The sequence below is a fragment of the Salmo salar genome, chromosome ssa18 (genome assembly GCF_905237065.1).
Source record: "Salmo salar chromosome ssa18, Ssal_v3.1, whole genome shotgun sequence".
Classification (NCBI taxonomy): domain Eukaryota; kingdom Metazoa; phylum Chordata; class Actinopteri; order Salmoniformes; family Salmonidae; genus Salmo; species Salmo salar.
The window spans coordinates 75,603,827-75,630,577 of record NC_059459.1 but is presented as its reverse complement, the minus strand read 5'-3'; the positions used below and the strand labels follow the sequence as shown (position 1 = coordinate 75,630,577).

The 26,751-nt window shown below is 44.0% G+C and overlaps 1 protein-coding gene across 4 annotated transcripts in view; it reads left to right on the top strand.

The window, feature by feature from the left end:
• The window catches only part of LOC106577881 (rho GTPase-activating protein 6), a 128,105-nt gene that overhangs the window by 52,248 nt on the left and 49,106 nt on the right, over positions 1–26,751 (top strand). For 3 of the 4 annotated variants that reach the window (XM_045701570.1, XM_045701569.1, XM_014156301.2), the window contains exon 2: positions 21,962–22,118. In XM_045701570.1, the coding sequence (XP_045557526.1) occupies positions 21,962–22,118 (157 nt within the window). Of the gene's footprint in view, positions 1–5,281; positions 5,472–21,961; positions 22,119–26,751 lie in introns of those variants that run through there. The other variant, XM_014156302.2, reaches the window with a different exon arrangement.

The window sequence follows — 26,751 nt, the reverse complement described above, 5'->3', positions numbered from 1 at the left end:
ATTTGCCAATCTTGGTGTTGTCTGGCAAATGCCAAATGTCCTGCATGGTGTTGTGCTGTATGCACAACCCTCACCTGTGGACGTCGGGCCCTCATACCACCCTCATGGAGTCTGTTTCTGACCGTTTGAGCAGACACATGCACATTTGTGGCCTGCTGGAGGTCATTTTGCAGGGCTCTGGCAGTGCTTCTCCTGCTCCTCCTTGCACAAAGGTGGAGGTAGCGGTCCTGCTGCTGGGTTGTTGCCCTCCTACGGCCTCCTCCACATCTCCTGATGTACTGGCCTGTCTCCTGGTAGCGCCTCCATGCTCTGGACACTACGCTGACAGACATAGCAAACCTTCTTGCCACAGCTCGCATTGATGTGCCATCCTGGATGAGCTGCACTACCTGAGCCACTTGTGTGGGTTGTAGACTCCGTCTCATGCTACCACTAGAGTGAAAGCACCGCCAGCATTCAAAAGTGACCAAAACATCAGCCAGGAAGCATAGGAACTGAGAAGTGATCTGTGGTTACCACCTGCAGAACCACTCCTTTATTGGGGGTGTCTTGCTAATTGCCTATAATTTCCACCTAGTTGTCTATTCCATTTGCACAACAGCATGTGAAATTTATTGTCAATCAGTGTTGCTTCCTAAGTGGACAGTTTGATTTCACAGAAGTGTGATTGACTTGGAGTTACATTGTGTTGTTTAAGTGTTCCCTTTATTTTTTTTAGCAGTGTATTTTGTTCTTATTGTTGCAACACAAACAAGAGAATAGATTTAGAAAGAGGAAGCCATCAGGGGGATTTCTGTAAGTATTCTAATAGCCGAGTCTAATAGAAGAGTCTAATAGCCCAGTCTAATAACCCAGTCTAATAACCCAGTCTAATAGCCCAGTCTAATAGCCCAGTCTAATAGCCCAGTCTAATAGCCCAGTCTAATAGCCCAGTCAAGTAGCCCAGTCAAGTAGCCCAGTCTAATAACCCAGTCTAATAGCCCAGTCTAACAGCCCAGTCAAGTAGCCCAGTCAAGTAGCCCAGTCTAGTAGCCCAGTCTAGTAGCCCAGTCTAGTAGCCCAGTCTAATAACCCAGTCTAATAACCCAGTCTAATAGCACAGTCTAATAACCCAGTCTAGTAGCCCAGTCTAGTAGCCCAGTCTAATAACCCAGTCTAATAACCCAGTCTAATAGCACAGTCTAATAACCCAGTCTAGTAGCCCAGTCTAGTAGCCCAGTCTAATAACCCAGTCGGTATGTGCTAGTGTCTATGTAAATATTGTTTGCATTACTTTCAGAATGACAGCCTGTCGACAGATGAAGAAAATGTAGTCTACTGTTCGTAGTAGATGAACAGGTCTGGATTCAGTAAATGTAACTAACAGAATCGGTGACATCTGGAAGCTATCAGGGGGTATTTCAGGTTCAGTATTCTATTATCAGTCTTCATCTGTATGACATAGCTCTCTAATCCAGGTTACATAGCTGGACCTCATCAAACAGAAACACTATGACTCCGTCCCAAATAGCACGCTGTTCCTTATATAGTGTAGTACTGTTGACCAGAGTGCCTAGTGCATTATGTAGGGACACAGTCTACGCCCGCTTAACATAACACGAGAGATGGCTAGCTGGAAGCAGCCTGGCTCTTTTGAAAAACATAGCATGGTAAAGTGATAGTTCACTCAAAACTTCAAGGTATATGTAATGTTTTCGGACCTAAAATAATGCTGAGATGTGTCCATGTTTCATGCCTGTTGTCTAACTATAGTCTATGCCTCTTTGGAGTGAACTATCAATGATCTGTACAATAGTCTGGGTCAGTAGAGGAGAGAATAGAGGAGAGAGTAGAGGAGAGAATAGAGGAGAGAATAGAGGAGAGAATAGAGAGAATAGAGGAGAGAATAGAGGAGAGAATAGAGGAGAGAATAGAGGAGAGAATAGAGAGAATAGAGGAGAGAATAGAGAGAATAGAGGAGAGAATAGAGAGAATAGAGGAGAGAATTGAGAGGAGAATAGAGGAGAGAATAGAGAGAATAGAGAGAATAGAGAGAATAGAGGAGAGAATTGAGGAGAGAATAGAGGAGAGAATAGAGGAGAGAATAGAGGAGAGAATAGAGGAGAGAATAGAGAGAATAGAGGAGAGAATAGAGGAGAGATTAGAGAGAATAGAGGAGAGAATAGAGGAGAGAATAGAGAGAATAGAGGAGAGAATAGAGAGAATAGAGGAGAGAATGGAGGAGAGAATAGAGAGAATATAGGAGAGAATAGAGAGAATAGAGGAGAGAATAGAGAGAATAGAGGAGAGAATAGAGAGAATAGAGGAGAGAATAGAGAGAATAGAGGAGAGAATAGAGAGAATAGAGAGAATAGAGGAGAGAATAGAGGAGAGAATAGAGGTGAGAATAGAGGTGAGAATAGAGGAGAGAATAGAGGAGAGAATAGAGGAGAGAATAGAGGAGAGAATTGAGGAGAGAATTGAGGAGAGAATAGAGGAGAGAATAGAGGAGAGAATAGAGAGAATAGAGGAGAGAATAGATTTAGTCTACAGTTACAGACAGAGCTGTTAGTCTACAGTTACACAAAGTGAGCACACACACACACATGCACAAACCTCACTGAGGCTGAGACACAGAGGCTGCCACTGTGATTTCTGATGAGAGGAATCAGGCCACCTGAACAGATCCCTAAAGTAACCTCACCTTAAATGCAGCACTTTTCTCTCCTCATAAAGGATAGAAGGGGGATACCTAGTCAGTTGTACAACTGAATGCATCTTCCACATTTAACTCAACCCTCGGAATCAGAGAGGTTAAATCCACATCCACAGCACCCAGGGAACAGTGGGTTAACTGTCTTGTTCAGGGGCAGAATAACAGATGTTTACCTTGTCAGCTCTGGGATTCGATCCAGCAACCTTTCAGTTACTGGCCCAATGCTCTAACCACTAGGCTACCTGTCACCACTACACTCTAACCACTAGGTTACCTGTCACCACTACACTCTAACCACTAGGCTACCTGTCACCCCTACACTCTAACCACTAGGCTACCTGTCACCCCTACACTCTAACCACCAGTCTACCTGCCGCCCCTACACTCTAACCACTAGTCTACCTGTCACCCCTACACTTTAACCACTAGTCTACCTGTCACCCCTACACTCTAACCACTAGTCTACCTGCCGCCCCTACACTCTAACCACTAGTCTACCTGTCGCCCCTACACTCTAACCACTAGTCTACCTGCCGCCCCCACACTCTAACCACTAGTCTACCTGTCACCCCTACACTTTAACCACTAGTCTACCTGTCACCCCTACACTCTAACCACTAGGCTACCTGCCACCCCTACACTCTAACCACTAGGCTACCTGTCACCCCTACACTATAACCACCAGGCTACCTGCCACCCCTACACTCTAACCACCAGTCTACCTGCCGCCCCTACACTCTAACCACTAGGCTACCTGTCACCCCTACACTCTAACCACTAGTCTACCTGCCGCCCCTACACTCTAACCACTAGTCTACCTGTCACCCCTACACTCTAACCACTAGTCTACCTGCCGCCCCTACACTCTAACCACTAGTCTACCTGTCACCCCTACACTCTAACCACTAGTCTACCTGTCACCTCTACAATCTAACCACTAGTCTACCTGTCGCCCCTACACTCTAACCACTAGGCTACCTGCCACCCCTACACTATAACCACTAGTCTACCTGCCGCCCCTACACTCTAACCACTAGGCTACCTGTCGCCCCTACACTCTAACCACTAGTCTACCTGTCGCCCCTACACTCTAACCACTAGTCTACCTGCCGCCCCTACACTCTAACCACTAGTCTACCTGCCGCCCCTTCACTTTAACCGCTAGTCTACCTGCCGCCCCTACACTCTAACCGCTAGTCTACCTGTCGCCCCTACACTCTAACCGCTAGTCTACCTGCCGCCCCTACACTCTAACCGCTAGTCTACCTGCCGCCCCTACACTCTAACCGCTAGGCTACCTGTCGCCCCTACACTCTAACCACTAGGCTACCTGTCACCTCTACAATCTAACCACTAGTCTACCTGCCGCCCCTACACTCTAACCACTAGTCTACCTGCCGCCCCTACACTCTAACCACTAGTCTACCTGTCGCCCCTACACTCTAACCACTAGTCTACCTGCCGCCCCTACACTCTAACCACTAGTCTACCTGTCACCCCTACACTCTAACCACTAGTCTACCTGTCACCTCTACAATCTAACCACTAGTCTACCTGTCGCCCCTACACTCTAACCACTAGGCTACCTGCCACCCCTACACTATAACCACTAGTCTACCTGCCGCCCCTACACTCTAACCACTAGTCTACCTGCCGCCCCTACACTCTAACCACTAGGCTACCTGCCGCCCCTACACTCTAACCACTAGTCTACCTGCCGCCCCTTCACTTTAACCGCTAGTCTACCTGCCGCCCCTACACTCTAACCGCTAGTCTACCTGTCGCCCCTACACTCTAACCGCTAGTCTACCTGCCGCCCCTACACTCTAACCGCTAGTCTACCTGCCGCCCCTACACTCTAACCGCTAGTCTACCTGCCGCCCCTACACTCTAACCGCTAGGCTACCTGTCACCCCTACACTCTAACCACCAGTCTACCTGCCGCCCCTACACTCTAACCACTAGTCTACCTGTCACCCCTACACTCTAACCACTAGGCTACCTGTCACCCCTACACTCTAACCACCAGGCTACCTGCCGCCCCTACACTCTAACCACTAGTCTACCTGCCGCCCCTACACTCTAACCGCTAGTCTACCTGTCGCCCCTACACTCTAACCGCTAGGCTACCTGTCACCTCTACACTCTAACCACTAGGCTACCTGTCGCCCCTACACTCTAACCACTAGGCTACCTGTCACCCCTACACTCTAACCACTAGGCTACCTGTGTACACATCCTCTGTTTGTCTGGGCATGAAAACTATAGTAGTCAGGCTTTTTAAAATTGATTTCTAGAGCCATAAGCTCTCAGGTTGTCCTGAGAGAGAGAAGAAAGGAATGAAAGTGCCCACGTCTTTAGCTCACTGGCAGTTTTGTTTGCTTGAGTTGGCTCAGGTCACAGAAAACATCAGATACATCCAAACAGAGGTCTACGTCTTTCTTTCTTATTTACTTTGTTTCTTACTTTCTATTTATTGAATTTTTTTCTGTATTTTCTTTATTGCATTTTATATATATATTTCTCTCTCTCTCTCTCTCTCTCTCTCTCTCTCTCTCTCTTTTCTTTCTCTCTCTCGTAAGCAGTGCTGGATTGGTTATATTGAAGTAGGGAAAGAGGGAAATAATGACATGCCATACCTGTACGTGCACGTTGAGCATGTTTATAGAAAGTCACAGTGCTAACCTGAGGCATGACTCTGTTCTGGGTTTTTCATTTCTGTGGAGATGATTAAGCGTTACTACAATTTCCTCACAGGCGAATACTGTACATATGCGTAAGTACACAAATAGCCATGTGTGTATGTGTGTGTGTTTGTGTATGTGTATGTGTGTGTGTGTTCATGCCTGCATGTTTCTGTGTGTGCATGTTGTGGTTTCTTTACCATTCATTGCCTCTGTCTTCCTGTGTATGTAGTTAAGGGTGTTTTCATCATGTGTTTTGTATTGTGTTGCTTCCTGCCATGGACTGGAACCCCTCAGAGAGAGAGGGGGGGAGAGAGAGAGAGAGAGAGAGAGGGGGAGAAGAGGGGGAGAGAGAGAGGGGGTTGAGGGGGAGAGGTGGAGAGAGAGATTGGGAGAGGGAGAGGGGGGTTGTGGGGGAGAGGAGGAGAGGGGGAGAGGAGGGAAAAAGAGGGGGAGAGAGAGAGAAAAACAAGAAGACAGCTCATAAACTTCACCAGCTCATAAACTTCACCAGACAACAGACAGAGAGGGTGGGTCCCTCGTGACAGAAATGGGGAGAGATAGAGAAAGAGAGGAAGTGAGAAATACAGAGGGAAAGAGAGAGAGAGAGAGTCCACAGCTACCAATCCAGACAGCAATAGAAGAAGAATAGAAATGACTACACTACTATAGACTACGGTCATTGTTTGAAAGCCTGAATGTCTTTTCCTGAACGGATCGGTGACAACTTTTCTGACACTATCTGTTATTTTGCACGACACACCACTGTTTAGTAGGGGAGAGTGGGATTAGGGAAGTTGAGCCACCCCTTGTTTCTAGGAAACCATACACAAAATTCACCATGCGACCAAATATTTAGGAAGAGGTCATAATTTCATGGAGTCTGTGAAGGAAGAAACCACACGCAAGTTAGGTCCAACAAACTGATTTGACCAAGTCAAATTAATGTATTATGTTGTGGATTTATTATGCGTGTATCTAAACCAATGTAGATTATTTTAATACTGTTTTAAACCTAGCATGAACGTGCATCCTTGTAGCTGTGTGGGCTAATATAGTCAAAATGTTTGCCTTGGTGTAGTTGAGCCAATGGCCATGGGATAAGTTGAGCCATACAAATGATGACTACAATTGGTCAGTTATAAACATAATATTACGTTGCAGTTTTGCAATGTGTCATGCATATTAACTCAAGCGGCATTTCTGTCGTTACAGAGCAGACATCAGAGGGGTTGGGTTACATGCGGAGGACACATTTCAGTTGAATACATTCAGTTGTACAGCTGACTAGGTATCCTTCCTCTTTCATCATGTCCCATGTATACACAGATACAACAAGCAGGGGTCTAGCCCCCCTTGAGGTTCTTGAGAGAGCTGCCATATCAAATTCAATCAAATCAAATGTTATTTGTCACATGCTTCGTAAACAACAGGTGTGGACTAACAGTGAAATGTTTACCTACGGGCTCTTCCCAACAACACAGAGAGAAAGAAAATAGAGAAATAATAGAAAAGTAAAACATGTAATAATAAATACACAATAAATACACAATAAGTAACGATAACTTGGCTATATACACAGGGAAGAGAGAGAGAGAGTACCAGTACCGAGTCAATGTGCAGGGGTACTGGGTAATTGAGGTAAATACTGTATGTACATATAATTAGGAATAAAGTGACGATAGTAAACAATAGCAGCTGAGTACAGTATGTGATGAGTTAAAAACGTTAGTGCTAAAAGCGTCAATGCAGATAGTTCGGGTAGCTATTTAGTTAACTATTCAACTAACTTTTTATCAGTCTTATGGCTTGGGGGTAGAAGCTGTTCAGGGTCCTGTTGTTAAGGAAGTTACTGTTGCTGTTGCTGTTGCTGTTGTTCCTGTTGCCAAGGAAGTGAGAGAAGGGAAGAAATCCATTTGAGCAGCAGAAAGAGATGAAAAAATAGACTGAATGACACTGAAGAGTCACATTGACAAAATAAATCGAATGTATATGTACCGTGTGAAAGAGAGGTTATGACAGTGTGGCGGAGACACACAAGGTCTTATCTAATGACATGGAGTCTGAGCATGTTAAAAATATCTCACGGACCAGTTTCCTGGGCTAAGTATCCTCAAATGCAGAGAACTTGACCACGAATTGGCACATTGAAACAACGTCTCTGTCACAGACAACTGGTGAAAAAATGGAAGGTTCAGTGGTATTGAACACAGAGATCTACAGTTAAAGTCGGAAGTTTACATACACCTTAGCCAAATACATTTCAACTCAGTTTGTCACAATTCCTATTAATCCTATTACAAATTCCCTGTTTTAGGTCAGTTAGGATCACCACTTTATTTTAAGAATGTGAAATGTCAGAATAATAGTAGAGAGAATGATTTATTTCAGCTTTTATTTCTTTCATCACATTCAGAAGTTTTCATACACTCAATTAGTATTTGGTAGCATTGCCTTTAAATTGTTTAACTTGGGTCAAACGTTTTGGGTAGCCTTCCACAAGCTTCCCACAATACGTTTTGTGAATTTTGGCCCATTCCTCCTGACAGAGCTGGTGTAACTGAGTCAGGTTTGTAGGCCTCCTTGCTCGCACACACTTTTTCAATTCTGCCCACAAATGTTCTATAGGATTGAGGTCAGGGCTTTGTGATGGCCACTCCAATACCTTGACTTTGTTGTCCTTAAGCCATTGGGCCACAACTTTGGAAGTATGCTTGGGGTCATTGTCCATTTGGAAGACCCATTTGCGACCAAGCTTTAACTTCCTGACTGATGTCTTCAAATGTTGCTTCAATATATCCACCTAATCGTCCTTCCTCAATGTGCCATCTATTTTGTGAAGTGCACCAGTCCCTCCTGCAGCAAAGCACCCCCACAACATGATGCTGCCCCCCCCCCCCCCGTGCTTCACGGTCCTTATGACCAAACAGTTCTATTTTTGTTTCATCAGACCAGAGGACATTTCTCCAAAAAGTACGATCTATGTGCAGTTGCAAACCGTAGTCTGGCTTTTTTATGGCGGTTTTGGAGCAGTGGCTTCTTCCTTGCTGAGTGGCCTTACACGTTATGTCGATATAGGACTTGTTTTACTGTGGATATAGATACTTTTGTACCTGTTTCATCCAGCATCTTCACAAGGTCCTTTGCTGTTGTTCTGGTATTGATTTGCACTTTTTGCACCATAGTACGTTCATCTCTAGGAGACAGAACATGTCTCCATCCTGAGTGGTCCCGTGGTGTTTATACTTGCGTACTATTGTTTGTACAGATGAATGTGGGACCTTCAGGCGTTTGTAAATTGCTCCCAAGGATGAACCAGACTTGTGGAGGTCTACAATTTATTTTCTAAGGTCTTGGCTGATTTCTTTGGATTTTCCCCTGATGTCAAGCACAGAGGCACTGAGTTTGAAGGTAGCCCTTGAAATACATCCACAGGTACACCTCCAATTGACTCAAATTATGTCAATTAGCCTATCAGAAGCTTCTAAAGCCATGACATCATTTCTGGACTTCTCCAAGCTGTTTAAAGGCACAGTCAACTTAGTGTACGTAAACCTCTGACCAACTGGAATGGTGATACAGTGAATTATAAGATTATAATAATCTGTAAACAATTGTTGAAAAAAATTATTGTGTCATGCACAAAGCAGATGTCCTAACCGACTTTCCAAAACTATAGTTGGTTAACAAGAAATTTGTGGCGCGGTTGAAAAACTAGTTTTAATGACTTGTGTATGAAAATGTAGACTTCAACTGTATCAACTGAATCAACTGTATCAGAATGCAGGCATACATTTAAGGTATACAATATACCACACCCCATTCCATAAATTCAACTTTGACCTATTAGCATCTTCACCCACTGTCACAGGACACCTTCACCCACTGTCACAGGACACCTTCACCCACTGTCACAGGACATCTTCACCCACTGTCACAGGACACCTTCACCCACTGTCACAGGACATCTTCACCCACTTACCCCAAGGCAGCCAAACGTGTGCCCAAGAGACTCCTTTTTTTTGGACAAGCTATGTTTTCAAAACATTTATATTTATATCAAATCTGATTATTTCCAGGGATGCAGAACCTCCTGCAATATATGTAGATATCTGTTAGAAGGAATACTATATTTCCCTTGATGGAGTGATGCTGAATGTAAAAAATGGCTCAACTTACCGCACTCCTATCACATGACATGTGTGACGACCTCTGACCTTTGACTCCGGCCCGGTCAGGCAGGTAGAGTGGTGATGACTCCAGTGGAAATCTGTCTCGGGTGCTGACATGACAAACAAATTAAAAAAAACGAAATGGAGAAAAAAATAAACGGAACAGCCTGGTAGTGATGGAAATGAAATGATTCATATCCCATCAGTCAAGCATACGAGGATTCATCGGGTCACCTAACACTAATAATTGTTCAACAGAACAGAACCATATCGTCATGAGAAAGTATACAACCTTCTAACAATGGTTCCAGAATCCTGACATACACTCGCAACACCCGCCCAATCACACACATACACATACACAGTCCATATAACCACTCAACATAAACAGCCCACTGTAAAGCCAGTGGAAAGGCCAGGTTCTTGGAGCAGAGCTACCTTAGCTGTAGTAATATACCAGGGGGTTCAGTATTAGCTGTAGTAATATACCAGGGGGTTCAGAATTAGCTGTAGTAATAGACCAGGGGGTTCAGTATTAGCTGTAGTAATAGACCAGGGGCTTCAGTATTAGCTGTAGTAATAGACCAGGGGGTTCAGTATTAGCTGTACTGATATACCAGGGGGTTTAGTATTAGCTGTAGTAATAGACCAGGGGGTTCAGTATTAGCTGTACTGATATACCAGGGGGTTTAGTATTAGCTGTAGTAATAGACCAGGGGGTTCAGTATTAGCTGTTGTAATATACCAGGGGGTTGTTGGTTCAGTTATAGCTGTAGTAATATACTAGGCGGTTCAGTATTAGCTGTAGTAATATACCAGGGGGTTGTTGGTTCAGTATTATCTGCAGTAATATACCAGGGGGTTGTTGGTTCAGTATTAGCTGTAGTAATATACCAGGGGGTTGTTGGTTCAGTATTAGATGTAGTAATATACCAGGGGGTTCAGTATTAGCTGTAGTAATATACCAGGGGGTTCAGTATCAGCTGTAGTAATAGACCAGGGGGTTCAGTATTAGCTGTACTGATATACCAGGGGGTTTAGTATTAGCTGTAGTAATAGACCAGGGGGTTCAGTATTAGCTGTACTGATATACCAGGGGGTTTAGTATTAGCTGTAGTAATAGACCAGGGGGTTCAGTATTAGCTGTTGTAATATACCAGGGGGTTGTTGGTTCAGTTATAGCTGTAGTAATATACTAGGCGGTTCAGTATTAGCTGTAGTAATATACCAGGGGGTTGTTGGTTCAGTATTATCTGCAGTAATATACCAGGGGGTTGTTGGTTCAGTATTAGCTGTAGTAATATACCAGGGGGTTGTTGGTTCAGTATTAGATGTAGTAATATACCAGGGGGTTCAGTATTAGCTGTAGTAATATACCAGGGGGTTCAGTATCAGCTGTAGTAATATACCAGGGGGTTTAGTATTAGCTGTACTGATATACCAGGGGGTTTAGTATCAGCTGTAGTAATATACCAGGGGGTTCTGTATTAACTGTAGTAATAGAACAGGTGATTCAGTATTAGCTGTAGCAATATACCAGGGGATTCAGTATTAGCTGTAATAATTTACCATGGGAGTCAGTATTAGCTGTAGTAATCTACCAGGGGTTTAGTATTAGCTGTAGTAATATACCAGGGGGTAATTGGTTCAGTATTAACTGTAGTAATAGATCAGGGGGTTTAGTATTAGCTGTAGTAATATACCAGGAGGTTCAGTATTAGCTGTAGTAATAGAGCAGGGGGTTTAGTATTAGCTGTAGTAATCTACCAGGGGTTCAGTATTAGCTGTAGTAATATACCAGGGGGTTATAGGTTCAGTATTAGCTGTAGTAATATACCAGGGGGTTCTTTGTTCCGTTTTAGCTGTAGTAATAGAGCAGGGGGTTCAGTATTAGCTGTAGTATTATAACAGAGGGTTGTTGGTTCCGTTTTAGCTGTAGTAATAGAGCAGGGGGTTCAGTATTAGCTGTAGTATTATAACAGAGGGTTGTTGGTTCCGTTTTAGCTGTAGTAATAGAGCAGGGGGTTCAGTATTAGCTGTAGTATTATAACAGAGGGTTGTTGGTTCCGTTTTAGCTGTAGTAATAGAGCAGGGGGTTCAGTATTAGCTGTAGTATTATAACAGAGGGTTGTTGGTTCCGTTTTAGCTGTATTAATAGAGCAGGGGGTTCAGTATTAGCTGTAGTATTATAACAGAGGGTTGTTGGTTCCGTTTTAGCTGTAGTAATAGAGCAGGGGGTTCAGTATTAGCTGTAGTATTATAACAGAGGGTTGTTGGTTCCGTTTTAGCTGTATTAATAGAGCAGGGGGTTCAGTATTAGCTGTAGTATTATAACAGATGGTTGTTGGTTCCGTTTTAGCTGTAGTAATAGAGCAGGGGGTTCAGTATTAGCTGTAGTATTATAACAGAGGGTTGTTGGTTCAGTTTTAGCTGTATTAATAGAGCAGGGGGTTCTTGGTTCAGTCTTTGGTCTGTCACTTCTGCTGTATATTTCATGTTATGGTGGAGGCTCAGCCTAGACTGGGAAAAGCTGCTTAATTTATTGTTTTACTGAAATGCCACTAGAGAAAACTGTGCACACACACACACACACACACACACACACACACACACACACACACACACACACACACACACACACACACACACACCTCATGAAAGCACACACACACATACTCACATATACTGTACACACACACACACAAGTGTGTTTTGACTTACCAGGTTGTCACCATAATCCACCATCAAAGAAAACACCTCTTAATGAGTAATTTGTATCTTCTTTCTCTCTCTTTATTCTTTCTTACTCCCTTTCTTTGCTTTCCTCTCTGTTTTTATTTGTCATGCAATACCTCCCTAAGTCCCTCCATCCTGTGCCCATTCCATTTATATTGCCTGGCAATTACCCAGGAATGGACTGTTGAGAAGTAATTCCTCTCTACCCCCTTACCATGTTAATACCATTGCATCTCTCTATATCCTTACCATGTTAATACCATTCCATCTCTCTATATCCTTACCATGTTAATACCATTCCATCTCTCTATATCCTTACCATGTTAATACCATTCCATCTCTCTATATCCTTACCATGTTAATACCATTCCATCTCTCTATATCCTTACCATGTTAATACCATTCCATCTCTCTATATCCTTACCATGTTAATATCATTCCATCTCTCTATATCCTTACCATGTTAATACCACTCCATCTCTCTATATCCTTACCATGTTAATACCATTCCATCTCTCTATATCCTTACCATGTTAATACCATTCCATCTCTCTATATCGTTACCATGTTAATACCATTCCATCTCTCTATATCCTTACCATGTTAATACCATTCCATCTCTCTATATCCTTACCATGTTAATACCATTCCATCTCTCTATATCCTTACCATGTTAATACCATTCCATCTCTCTATATCCTTACCATGTTAATATCATTCCATCTCTCTATATCCTTACCATGTTAATACCATTCCATCTCTCTATATCCTTACCATGTTAATATCATTCCATCTCTCTATATCGTTACCATGTTAATAACATTCCATCTCTCTACCCCCTTACCATGTTAATACCATTCCATCTCTCTATATCGTTACCATGTTAATACCATTCCATCTCTCTATATCCTTACCATGTTAATACCATTCCATCTCTCTATATCCTTACCATGTTAATACCATTCCATCTCTCTATATCCTTACCATGTTAATAACATTCCATCTCTCTATATCCTTACCATGTTAATACCATTCCATCTCTCTATATCCTTACCATGTTAATACCATTCCATCTCTCTATATCCTTACCATGTTAATACCATTCCATCTCTCTACCCCCTTACCATGTTAATAACATTCCATCTCTCTATATCCTTACCATGTTAATACCATTCCATCTCTCTATATCCTTACCATGTTAATACCATTCCATCTCTCTATATCCTTACCATGTTAATACCACTCCATCTCTCTATATCCTTACCATGTTAATACCACTCCATCTCTCTATATCCTTACCATGTTAATACCATTCCATCTCTCTATATCCTTACCATGTTAATACCATTCCATCTCTCTATATCCTTACCATGTTAATACAACTATATTTAAGCAATAAGGCCCAAGGGGGCGTGGCATATTTCCAATATAACATGGCTAAGGGATGTTCTGACGCACGACGCAACTCGGAGTGCCTGGATACAGCCCTTAGCTGTGGTATATTAGTTATATACCACAAACCCCCAAGGTGCCTTATTGCTATTTTAAACTGGTAACCAATGTAATTAGAGCAGTAAAAATAAACGTCTAGTCATAACTATGGTTCACGGTCTGATATACCACATCTGTCAGCCAATCAGCATTCAAGGCTCGAACCACCCAGTTTAAAATACATTTTATAACATGGCATTGTTGAATACTCGTTTCTGATTGTCTTTAAAGGCATTCTAGAGTGTGCATTATTTCCCTATAATGCACAGTATATCAGCACGGTATAATTCAAGGGTTTTAGTTCATTCTTACATGTTCTATGTTTGAGCTGATTTTGAAAGCAAAAGTCAAATTTAAATAATTATTGGCATTGTTGAATTAGATTTTCATAATAGCAAGACAGGACTGACGCTTAGCACGTCTGTTTGTTTGGTTACCACGGTAACTACCGTAGCTATCTAGTAAACCGCTAGTGCGTCGTGGAATGCACCGTCAACGTTGTTCATTATTTCCATAGTAAGAATAACCTTTCGTTGATTATTCTACACATATTAGGCTACATTACTTCATATGGCTACACTGTTACCTTGGACTGTTTTTCAATGTATAAAGGATTCTATAACAGCATGAGTTACTCTGATGATCTAGACCAGCATTTAATTCTGATCCTAGAACAGCATTAGTTACTCTAATGATCTAAACCAGCATTTAATTCTGATCCTAGAACAGCATTAGTTACTCTAAAGATCTAAACCAGCATTTAATTCTGATCCTAGAACAGCATTAGTTACTCTAATGATCTAAACCAGCATTTCATTCTGATCCTAGAACAGCATTAGTTACTCTAAAGATCTAAACCAGCATTTAATTCTGATCCTAGAACAGCACTAGTTACTCTGATGATCTAGACCAGCATTTAATTCTGATCCTAGAACAGCATTAGTTACTCTAAAGATCTAAACCAGCATTTAATTCGGATCCTAGAACAGCATTAGTTACTCTAATGATCTAAACCAGCATTTCATTCTGATCCTAGAACAGCATTAGTTACTCTAAAGATCTAAACCAGCATTTAATTCTGATCCTAGAACAGCACTAGTTACTCTAAAGATCTAAACCAGCATTTCATTCTGATCCTAGAACACCATTAGTTACTCTAAAGATCTAAACCAGCATTTCATTCTGATCCTAGAACAGCATTAGTTACTCTAAAGATCTAAACCAGCATTTAATTCTGATCCTAGAACAGCATTAGTTACTCTAAAGATCTAAACCAGCATTTCATTCTGATCCTAGAACAGCATTAGTTACTCTAATGATCTAGACCAGTTGATTCTGATCCTAGAACAGCATTAGTTACTCTAAAGATCTAAACCAGCATTTCATTCTGATCCTAGAACAGCATTAGTTACTCTAAAGATCTAAACCAGCATTTCATTCTGATCCTAGAACAGCATTAGTTACTCTAATGATCTAGACCAGTTGATTATGATCCTAGAATAGCATCTTCCTGGGTACCAGTTTGTTTTGGCTCTCTTCCCAACTCCTTATGGAACTGTGATGTTTGGCTTGATATTGAAATCAATAGAGCTGGAAAGAGAACAAACAGATCTGGGACCAGGCCAGCATACAGTGCCTTTGGAAAGTATTCAGACCCCTTGACTTTTTGTTAGGTTACAGCCTTATTCTAAAATTGATTAAATCGTTTTTTCAATCAATCTACACACAATACCCCATAATGACAAAGACAAAATAGTTTTAGGAATTTTGGCTAATTCATGAAAAAATGTAAACTGAAATATCACATTTACATAAGTATTCAGACCCTTTACTCTGAGTACTTTGTTGAAGCACCTTTGGCAGTGATTACAGCCTCGAGTCTTCTTATGTATGACGCTACAAGCTTGGCACACCTGTATTTGGAGAGATTCTCCCATTTTCTCTGTAGATCCTCTCAAGATATGTAAGGTTGGATGGGGAGCATTGGATGGGGAGATATTTCCAGGTCTCTCCAGAGATGTTTGATTGGGTTCAAGTCCGGGCTCTGGCTGGGCCACTCAAGGACAATCAGAGACTTGTCCCGAAGCCACTCCTGCGTTGTCTTGGCTGTATCTTAAGTTTGTTGTCCTGTTGGAAGGTGAACCTTTGCCCCAGTCTGAGGTCCTGAGCGCTCTGGAGCAGGTTTTTATCAAGTATCTCTCTGTACTTTGCTCCGTTCATCTTTGCCTCAATCCTGACTAGTCTCCCACTCCCTGCCTCTGGAAAACATCCCCACAGCATGATGCTGCCACCACCATGCTTCACCGTAGGTTTCCTCCAGACGGTTTCCTCCTTGGCATTCAGGCCAAAGAGTTTAATCTTGGTTTCATCAGACCAGAGAATCTTGTTTCTCATGGTCTGAGAGTCTTTAGGTGCCCTTTGGCAAACTCCAAGTGGGCTGTCATGTGCCTTTTACTGAGGAGTGGCTTCCGTCTGGCCACTCTACCATAAAGGCCTGATTGGTGGAGTGCTGCAGAGAAGGTTGTCCTTCTGGAAGTTTCTCCCATCTCCACAGAGGAACTCTATCGGGTTCTTGGTCACCTCCCTGACCAAGGCCCATCTTCCCCGATTGCTCAGTTTGGCCGGGCGGCCAGCTCTTGGAAGAGTCTTGGGGGTTCCAAACTTCATCCATTTAAGAAAGATGGAGGACACTGTGTTCTTGGGGACCTTCAATGCTGCAGAAATGTTTTGGTACCCTTCCCCAGATCTGTGCCTCGACACAATACTATCTCGGAGCTCTACGGACAACTCCTTCGATCTCATTGCTCGATCTTTTTGCTCTGACAATCTCATAGCAAAGGTTCTGAATACTTATGTAAATAAGATATTTCAGTTTTTTTATTTGTTATACTTTTTTTTAAATCTAAAAACCTGTTTTTGCATTGTCATTGTGGGGTAATGTGTGTAGATTGCTGAGGAAATGTTTTTATTTAATCCATTTTAGAATAAGGCTGTAACATAACAAGATGTGGAAAAAGTCAAGGGGTCTGAACACTTTCCGAATGCACTGTATTCCCACAACAATATCATAGCACATTAAAACATCATGCTTTTCTGAGGAGTCCACTTCCCAAATGGCACCCTATTCCCTATATAGTGCACTACGTTTGACTAGAGCCCTATGGGACCGGGTCAAAAGTAGTGTACACTATATAGGGAATATGATGCCATTTGGAACGCACTTTAAATATTCCGAAGCCTTGTGGGTCCAGTGTTAACCCAGGGGGAGAGGGCCTTGAACTGTCATCCGGTTGTGACCTCCCTTATTCTCTTCTCCACACTGAGAATGACCGGACATTGATCCCTCAGACATAGCCTTCAGCGGTCAAAAGGAAGTTTGTCCTCTGTCTAAACCAACACAAGACAGAGAGAATAGATGGATGTCTGTTCTTCTGTATGAGATGTGTGTGTGTTTCAACTAAGGGTGTGTTCGTAAATTCAATCTGGAGTCCCTGAGTGCGCTCATAGTGCGCTCTGGCCGTTATAAGTAAATTCAGAGAGTTGTCAGATTTTCCCTTCAGAAATTCAGAGCGCACACTGGACACTGCCTGAGGAGTAGGGTTGATCCGAGAGCACTGACCTTGCAACAGCAGTCGAGCACCCAAGCTAACTGGCTAATGTTGGCTAGATTGCTAGCTACTTCCAGATATAAATGAGAGAACACCTCACTCTGACCATTTTACTCCCCCTGGCAGAGCTGGTTAGGCTGTTTTCATGTTATCCAGAGCGTTGGTGACTGTAACTGTGACCATTTTACTCCCCCTGGCAGAGCTGGTTAGGCTGTTTTCATGTTATCCAGAGCGTTGGTGACTGTAACTGTGACCATTTTACTCCCCCTGGCAGAGCTGGTTAGGCTGTTTTCATGTTATCCAGAGCGTTGGTGACTGTAACTGTGACCATTTTACTCCCCCTGGCAGAGCTGGTTAGGCTGTTTTCATGTTATCCAGAGCGTTGGTGACTGTAACTGTGACCATTTTACTCCCCCTGGCAGAGCTGGTTAGGCTGTTTTCATGTTATCCCGAGCGTTGTTAACTGTAACTGTGCTGCTGGTAACAATTTAATTACGCTTTTTTGCCGACTTTTACTGACACCGGCCATATTGAACTGGTGTTGAGCGTTCGCTCAGGCACGCTTTTACTGACACCGGCCATATTGAACTGGTGTTGAGCGTTCGCTCAGGCACGCTTTTACTGACACCGGCCATATTGAACTGGTGTTGAGCGTTCGCTCAGGCACGCTTTTACTGACACCGGCCATATTGAACTGGTGTTGAGCGTTCGCTCAGGCACGCTTTTACTGACACCGGCCATATTCAACAGGTGTTGAGCGTTCGCTCAGGCACGCTTTTACTGACACCGGCCATATTCAACAGGTGTTGAGCGTTCGCTCAGGCACGCTTTTACTGACACCGGCCATATTCAACAGGTGTTGAGCGTTCGCTCAGGCACGCTTTTACTGACACCGGCCATATTCAACAGGTGTTGAGCGTTCGCTCAGGCACGCTTTTACTGACACCGGCCATATTGAACTGGTGTTGAGCGTTCGCTCAGGCACGCTTTTACTGACACCGGCCATATTGAACTGGTGTTGAGCGTTCGCTCAGGCACGCTTTTACTGACACCGGCCATATTGAACTGGTGTTGAGCGTTCGCTCAGGCACGCTTTTACTGACACCGGCCATATTGAACTGGTGTTGAGCGTTCGCTCAGGCACGCTTTTACTGACACCGGCCATATTCAACAGGTGTTGAGCGTTCGCTCAGGCACGCTTTTACTGACACCGGCCATATTCAACAGGTGTTGAGCGTTCGCTCAGGCACGCTTTTACTGACACCGGCCATATTCAACAGGTGTTGAGCGTTCGCTCAGGCACGCTTTTACTGACACCGGCCATATTCAACAGGTGTTGAGCGTTCGCTCAGGCACGCTTTTACTGACACCGGCCATATTCAACAGGTGTTGAGCGTTCGCTCAGGCACGCTTTTACTGACACCGGCCATATTGAACTGGTGTTGAGCGTTCGCTCAGGCACGCTTTTACTGACACCGGCCATATTGAACTGGTGTTGAGCGTTCGCTCAGGCACGCTTTTACTGACACCGGCCATATTCAACAGGTGTTGAGCGTTCGCTCAGGCACGCTTTCACTGACACCGGCCATATTCAACAGGTGTTGAGCGTTCGCTCAGGCACGCTTTTACTGACACCGGCCATATTCAACAGGTGTTGAGCGTTCGCTCAGGCACGCTTTTACTGACACCGGCCATATTGAACTGGTGTTGAGCGTTCGCTCAGGCACGCTTTTACTGACACCGGCCATATTGAACTGGTGTTGAGCGTTCGCTCAGGCACGCTTTTACTGACACCGGCCATATTGAACTGGTGTTGAGCGTTCGCTCAGGCACGCTTTTACTGACACCGGCCATATTCAACAGGTGTTGAGCGTTCGCTCAGGCACGCTTTTACTGACACCGGCCATATTCAACAGGTGTTGAGCGTTCGCTCAGGCACGCTTTTACTGACACCGGCCATATTCAACAGGTGTTGAGCGTTCGCTCAGGCACGCTTTTACTGACACCGGCCATATTCAACAGGTGTTGAGCGTTCGCTCAGGCATGCTTTTACTGACACCGGCCATATTCAACAGGTGTTGAGCGTTCGCTCAGGCACGCTTTTACTGACACCGGCCATATTGAACTGGTGTTGAGCGTTCGCTCAGGCACGCTCAGACGAGAGCACTCTGAAATCGGAGTAGATAGCCAGAGTGAATTTACGAATGCACACTACGAAAAAACTGAACTTACTCCCTACTGAGGACAAGGGAATTTCCCAGTCGTCATTCCTACGGTATCATACAGTATATTTGTAAACAGGTTCTTTGGGAAAGCAGGAGATACAGTAGAGATGTTGTTAAGCTCTCAGTAGGCCTCTGGCTATGTATGCATCACAAATGGCACCCTATTCCTTATATAGTCCCTGGTAAAAAGTAGTGCACTATGTTGGGAATAGGGTGCCATTTTGGATGTACACTATATCTACAGTATATCCTACTCCACGGGGATTGGATGGTTGGATAATAGTGCAGATGGGTGGCAGTCAGCAATGACGACAACTGTAAAAATCTACCTTCTATGGTTTTCTGTTCATTACGTAGTCGTATATTCCATGTGGGTTGTTGATAAAAAATTATATTTGGGATCATTTCCAATCAAATCAAATCACATGTTATTTGTCACATACACATGGTTAGCAGATGTTAATGCGAGTGTAGTGAAATGCTTTTTGCTTCTAGTTCTGACCGTGCAGTAATATCTAACAAGTAATCTAACAATTCCCCAACAACTACCTAATACACACAAATCTAAAGGGGTGAATGAGAATATGTACATGTAAGTATATGGATGAGCGATGGCCGAGCGGCATAGGCAAGGTGCAATAGATGGTATAAAATACAGTACATACATGTGATATGAGTAATGTAAGAAATGTAAACATTATGAAAGTGGCATTATTTAGAGTGGAATTGTATAAAGTGAAAAGTGATCAATTTATTAAAGTGGCCAGTGATTGGGTCTCAATGTAGGCAGCAGCCTCTGAGTTAGTGAATGCTGTTTAGCAGTCTGATGGCCTTGAGATAAAAGCTGTTTTTCAGTCTCTCGGTCCTAGCTTTGATGCACCTGTACTAACCTCGCCTTCTGGATGGTAGCGGTGGGAACAGACAGTGGCTCGGGTGGTTGTTGTACTTGATGATAGATATTTTTGGCCTTCCTGTGACATCGGGTGGTGTAGGTGTCCTGGAGGGCAGGTAGTTTGCCCCCGGTGATGCGTTGTGTAGACCGCACCACCCTCTGGAGAGTCTTACGGTTGAGGGCGGAGCAGTTGCCGTACCAGGCGGTGATACAGCCCATCATGGTTTTGGGTGACAAGCCAAATTTCTTCAGCCTCCCGAGGTTGAAGTGGCGCTGCTGCGCCTTCTTCACCACACTGTCTGTGTGGGTGGACCATTTCAGTTTGTCTGTGATGTGTACGCCGAGGAACTTAAAACTTGCCACCTTCTCCACTACTGTCCCTTCGATGTGGATGGGGGGGTGCTCCCTCTGCTGTTTCCTGAAGTCCACGATCATCTCCTTTGTTTTGTTGACGTAGAGTGTGAGGTTATTTTCCTGACACCACACTCCGAGGGCCCTCACCTCCTCCCTATAGGCTGTTTCGTCATTGTTGGTGATCAAGCCCACTACTGTTGTGTCATTTGCAAACTTGATGATTGAGTTGGAGGCGTGCGTGGCCACGCAGTCGTGGGTGAACAGGGAGTACAGGAGGCGGCTGAGCACGTAGTCGTGGGTGAACAGGGAGTACAGGAGGCGGCTGAGCACGTAGTCGTGGGTGAACAGGGAGTACAGGAGGGGGCTGAGCACACACCCTTGTGGATGCGTGCTCGTTTAATATTGAGACTATCAATTTGCATTTTTCTTTTTAGTTGTCTGGCATTCTTTTTTTTCTGATGACCTTATCATATGCAACTCACCTCTTTTTCTCTCTCTCCCTCCACTCCTCTTTGTCACGTCCTGACCAGTATAGGGGTTATTTGTTATTATAGTTTGGTCAGGACGTGGCAGGGGGTGTTTGATTTATGTGGTTCGGGGTTTTATATGTTCTATCTAGTCTTTTGTATTTCTATGTGTAGTTAATTGGGGTTGGACCTTCAATTGGAGGCAGCTGGTTATTGTTGCCTCTGATTGAGGGTCCTATAATTAGGAGTTTGTTTTTCATGGGTTTTTGTGGGAGATTGTGCTTGTTTAGCTGTTTGCCTGACAAGACTGTCCAGTTCGTTTGTGTGTTTTTCTGTATACGTTTATTGTGTTTTCCTTCTTCACCAATAAAAAGAAGATGAGTGTACATTTTCCCGCTGCGTCTTTTTCTCTACCCTACGACAACCGTGACACTCTTCCATCTCTCTACTCCTTAAATCACTCATCTTCGCTTCCCCTCCTTTCCTCTCACTCTCTCTCTCTCTATTACTCTGAACAGGTCTCTCTTCCAAAAAATATGTCTATCTCAGTGAGACAAACTTGCATGAATAAAGGTTTTATATATATACATATTTATACACATCTAACACTATCTTTTTCTGTTTTTCTCTCCTCCAGGGTGACCATACCTGGGCGACCATGTTGGGCCAGAGTGTCCGTCTGCAGCCAGTACCCATCCAGAGCCTGTCTGAGCTGGAGAGAGCCCGGCTACAGGATGTGGCCTGCTACCATCTGGAGAAGAGGGACCTGGACTTCAACATCAGCATCCCCAGAGGTATAGAACTGATACGTGGTAGAAAGAGGAAGAGAGGAGGAGGGGGAGAGGAAGAGAGGGGGAGAGGGGGAGAGGGGGAGGAAGAGAGGGGAGAGGGGGAGAAAGAGAGGGGAGAGGGGGAGAAAGAGGGGGAGAGGGGGAGAAAGAGAGGAAGAGGGGGAGAAAGAGAGGAGGGGAGAAAGAGAGGGGGAGAGGAAGAGAGGGGGAGAAAGAGAGGGGAGAGGAAGAGAGGGAGAGAGGGGGAGAAAGAGAGGAGGGGAGAAAGAGAGGGGAGAGGAAGAGAGGGGGAGAAAGAGGGGGAGAGGGGGAGAAAGAGAGGGGGAGAGGGGGAGGAAGAGAGGAAGAGAGGGGGAGGAAGATCGGGGGAGGAAGAGAGGGGGAGAGGAAGAGAAAGCAGAGAGGGGGAGAGGGGGAGGAAGAGAGGGGGAGAGGGGGAGGAAGAGAGGGGGAGAGGAAGAGAAAGCGAGGGGGAGAGGGGGAAGAAGAGAGGGGAGAGGGGGAGGAAGAGAGGAGGAGGGGGAGAGGAAGAGAGGGGGAGAGAAAGAGAGGGGGAGAGGAAGAGAGGGGGAGAGGGGGAGAAAGAGCTTGGGAGATAGAAGAGTAGGAAAGAGATGGAGAGAGGGGGAGAGGGGGAGGAAGAGAGGGGGAGAGGGGGAGAAAGAGCTTGGGAGATAGAAGAGTAGGAAAGAGATGGAGAGAGGGGGAGAGGGGGAGGAAGAGAGGGGGAGAGGGGGAGGAAGAGCTTGGGGGATAGAAGAGTAGGAAAGAGATGGAGAGAGGGGGAGAGGGGGAGGAAGAGCTTGGGAGATAGAAGAGTAGGAAAGAGATGGAGAGAGGGGGAGAGGGGGAGGAAGAGATGGGAGAGGGGGAGAAAGAGCTTGGGAGATAGAAGAGTAGGAAAGGGATGGAGAGAGGGCGAGAGGGGGAGGAAGAGCTTGGGAGATAGAAGAGTAGGAAAGAGATGGAGAGAGGGGGAGAGGGGGAGAGGGGGAGGAAGAGCTTGGGAGATAGAAGAGTAGGAAAGGGATGGAGAGAGGGGGAGAGGGGGAGGAAGAGAGGGGGAGAGGGGGAGGAAGAGCTTGGGAGATAGAAGAGTAGGAAAGGGATGGAGAGAGCTCGAGGATAGAGACCTGGACTTCAACAGCAGCATCCCCAGAGGTACAGAACTGATAGGTCTGTTACTCCATGGCCATGCCAGAAAGGAAACGATGCTGGTCTATCTCCAGATAATAAAGCTCTTCATTGCTCAATTGGGGTTTGAATCTGGAGGAGAAGGACCTCATCTTCATAATCAGCATCCCCAGAACTACAGAGGAAGGGGTAGTAGTTAAAATACGGCCATTCTAAAAGACAGAAATATGTTATGGCATATGAGATGGAAGTCCCCAGAGCTTTAAGAGTAAGGAATAAATACTACAGTACAAGGCCATTCTATAAAGGGGAAGTAGACTCTATGGCCATACTAGACAGGAGGAGTAGACTCTATGGTCATACTAGACAGGAGGAGTAGACTCTATGGTCATACTAGACAGGAGGTGTAGACTCTATGTTCATACTAGAAAGGAGGAGTAGACTCTATGGTCATACTAGACAGGAGGTGTAGACTCTATGGTCATACTAGACAGGAGGAGTAGACTCTATGGTCATACTAGACAGGAGGTGTAGACTCTATGTTCATACTAGAAAGGACGGACTCAAACATATAGTCCTGGAATAATACGATTAACATTTCTTAAACATTCATATTTTTTTATTAAATGTCTTTTCTATACATATCATTGAACAAGATAAAGAGGGATTAGTGATATGATACGGATGTGATATACATTATGATATGATCTCCAGATTATTAATTAGGGATAGGCATCCCGTTAACGGGACATTTGTAAATCATGCAGCGCCGTGTGTCACGATCGCAGATATAAGTGTCTTATATCGGCTGAAAGCTAAAATTCTTGTTAATATAAATGCACTGTCCAATTTCCAGTAGCTATTACTGCGTAAAAAATGCCATGCTATTGTTTGAGGAGAGCTCCTAACAACAAAACACTTTTTTCACCGCGATAGGTTTGATAAATTCACCTCTGAAGGTGAAATGTGTACTTATATTCTGAAATCTTGCTCTGATTTATCATCCAAAGGGTCCCAGAGATAACATGAAGTGTTGTTTTGTTAGATAAAATCATCGTTCATATCCCAAAAAGGTCCATATAGCACGCACAATTGATTTTGTATTTCCACTCGTTCAATTTGCAAAGAAAGGAATCTGTGAAAATCTCACCCTAAACGTAGTTTCAACCAGTCAAATCACGTTCGTATTTATTCCTCAGAGATCCTAGAACGTAACCAGACTTCACTATATCATTAGGGGTGTAGTATATCCTATAGGACACCAAATTTGGTCAGAGAACGACGCCTTCATGGCACGCCAATGACGCGGGCGGTCTTCACATGATCAACTGTAACTTTGTCAAATAAGCACCAATCGTGGTCAAACAAAGCTAGCTAGATAGCCAATGAGCTGGGCTTTACGGGACTTTCCGGAATCCCTGTATCTGTCGCAAAATGTAGCTGCTAACCTTGTGCAACAGCAAGCCTTTTCCTTTTGGACAAAAATGATAAGAATATGGAGAGTTATGAAGTTATGAAAACTGGGTGTTTGCAAATGTTGAACTTATAATATGGCTACTAATACTTGAAAAGCTAAATCAAAGTCCAAGTATACAAATGTGACGATATTCTTGCAGAAAAATGTAATGTGAATATAAATGTCTCCTTCATGATTTTCCCAAATGTACTTGGGTGACTTCACACTAAATGTCATGTAGTTTGCTCATACTTCAAGTTATCCATCTGAAACTTTGCACATACACTGCTGCCATCTTGTGGACACCATCGGAATTACAACCAGAGTAATGGCTAGATGTGGGACCTTCTGTTGCATTTCAAAGATATCAAAAATTTCAAAAATAAAACGGTTGTTTTTTTCTTTGTCTTTTCTTCTACCAGATCTATTGTGTTACATTCTCCTACATTCAATTCACATTTCCACAAACTTCAAAGTGTTTCCTTTCAAATGGTACCAAGAATATGCATATACTTGCTTCAGGGCCTGAGCTACAGCCTATGTGTTACTTCAATACATCTCAGAGAGAAGCAATCGGGTTAGAAGGGCCTTGGTCAGGGAGGGGACCAAGAACCCAACGGTCACAAATCTAATCTAGTCAAATCTAATCTGGTCAAATCAAATCTAATCTTGTCTAATCTAGTCAAATCTAATCTAGTCAAATCTAATTCAAAAGTAGGAATAGGAAGAAGAGTAGGAGTAACAAGAGAAGAAGGAGTGGTAGGGTGTTACATTCCTCTCTCTTGTCACCAGGGTTACATAAGAGGCATTACCCTGAACAGTCTCAGTGCTTCTCCATCCATGTCTATTTTCAGAATGTTAACCTCTTGACCTTTAACCCCTGACCTCTCTCTAATCAGTCAACTGTCTGGACACTGTCGTGGGCACGTTTATCGGTCAAAGCTTGCGAATAACATTCCAAAGTTATGCAACGTCTCTTTCATTGATTAATTGTGTGAGGTTTGGAACCTGAAGTAAAAGAGTAGAAATGACTCCTGTATATTTACAACTAAAAAATGTATTGGAAAATGTAACTTTTTGTTCACAATCGTTAGGAATGGAGAATAGAATATAATAACTTTATTTTATCTAGGGGGAACTTCAGTTTGTTCACTTTGGGTAAGTGGCTGGTTGGTTTCATAACACAATCAAGTTCTTTGTCAACACAATTCTTTACCCAGCACATCCATGTTTTATCCATTTGTTCCCATGGATACTTTTGTCATTGTGAATCATTTGGGATTCAGCCTTGAGAAGCTCATAGTAGATTAATTGTATATGTTTGCCATATGTTGGACCGTAAATCTGCAATGTGAGAATTATCTGCAAACTAGCTCAAATTAAGAGCCTACATCTGTATGTTTTAAGTAATATCATGTGTTGTTAGTCCACATCACTTATAGGAAGAGTTTTTTCAAACGCTTTCCCCTGTTTTTCCCCCACTTTCCTCTCTCTCCCTCTTTCATCCCTCTCTCTCCCTCTTTCATCCCTCTCTTTCCCTCTCTCATCCCTCTCTCTACCCCTTTCATCCCTCTCTCTCCCTCTTTCATCCCTCTCTCTCCCTCTTTCATCCCTCTCTCTCCCTCTTTCATCCCTCTCTCTCCCTCTTTCATCCCTCTCTCTCCCTCTTTCATCCCTCTCTCTCCCTCTTTCATCCCTCTCTCTACCCCTTTCATCCCTCTCTCTCCCTCTTTCATCGCTCTTTCAGCCCTCTCTCTACCCCTTTCATCCCTCTCTTTCCCTCTCTCATCCCTCTTTCATCCCTCTTTCATCCCCTCTCACCCTCTTTCATCCCTCTCTCTCCCTCTCTCATCCCCTCTCCCTCTCTCATCCCTCTTTCATCCCTCTTTCATCCCCTCTCCCTCTTTCATCCCTCTCTCATCCCTCTCTCTCCCTCTTTCATCCCTCTCTCATCCCTCTCTACCCCTCTCTCCCTCTCTACCCCTCTCTCCCTCTTTCATCCCTCTCTCTCCCTCTCTCATCCCCTCTCTCCCTCTTTCATCCCTC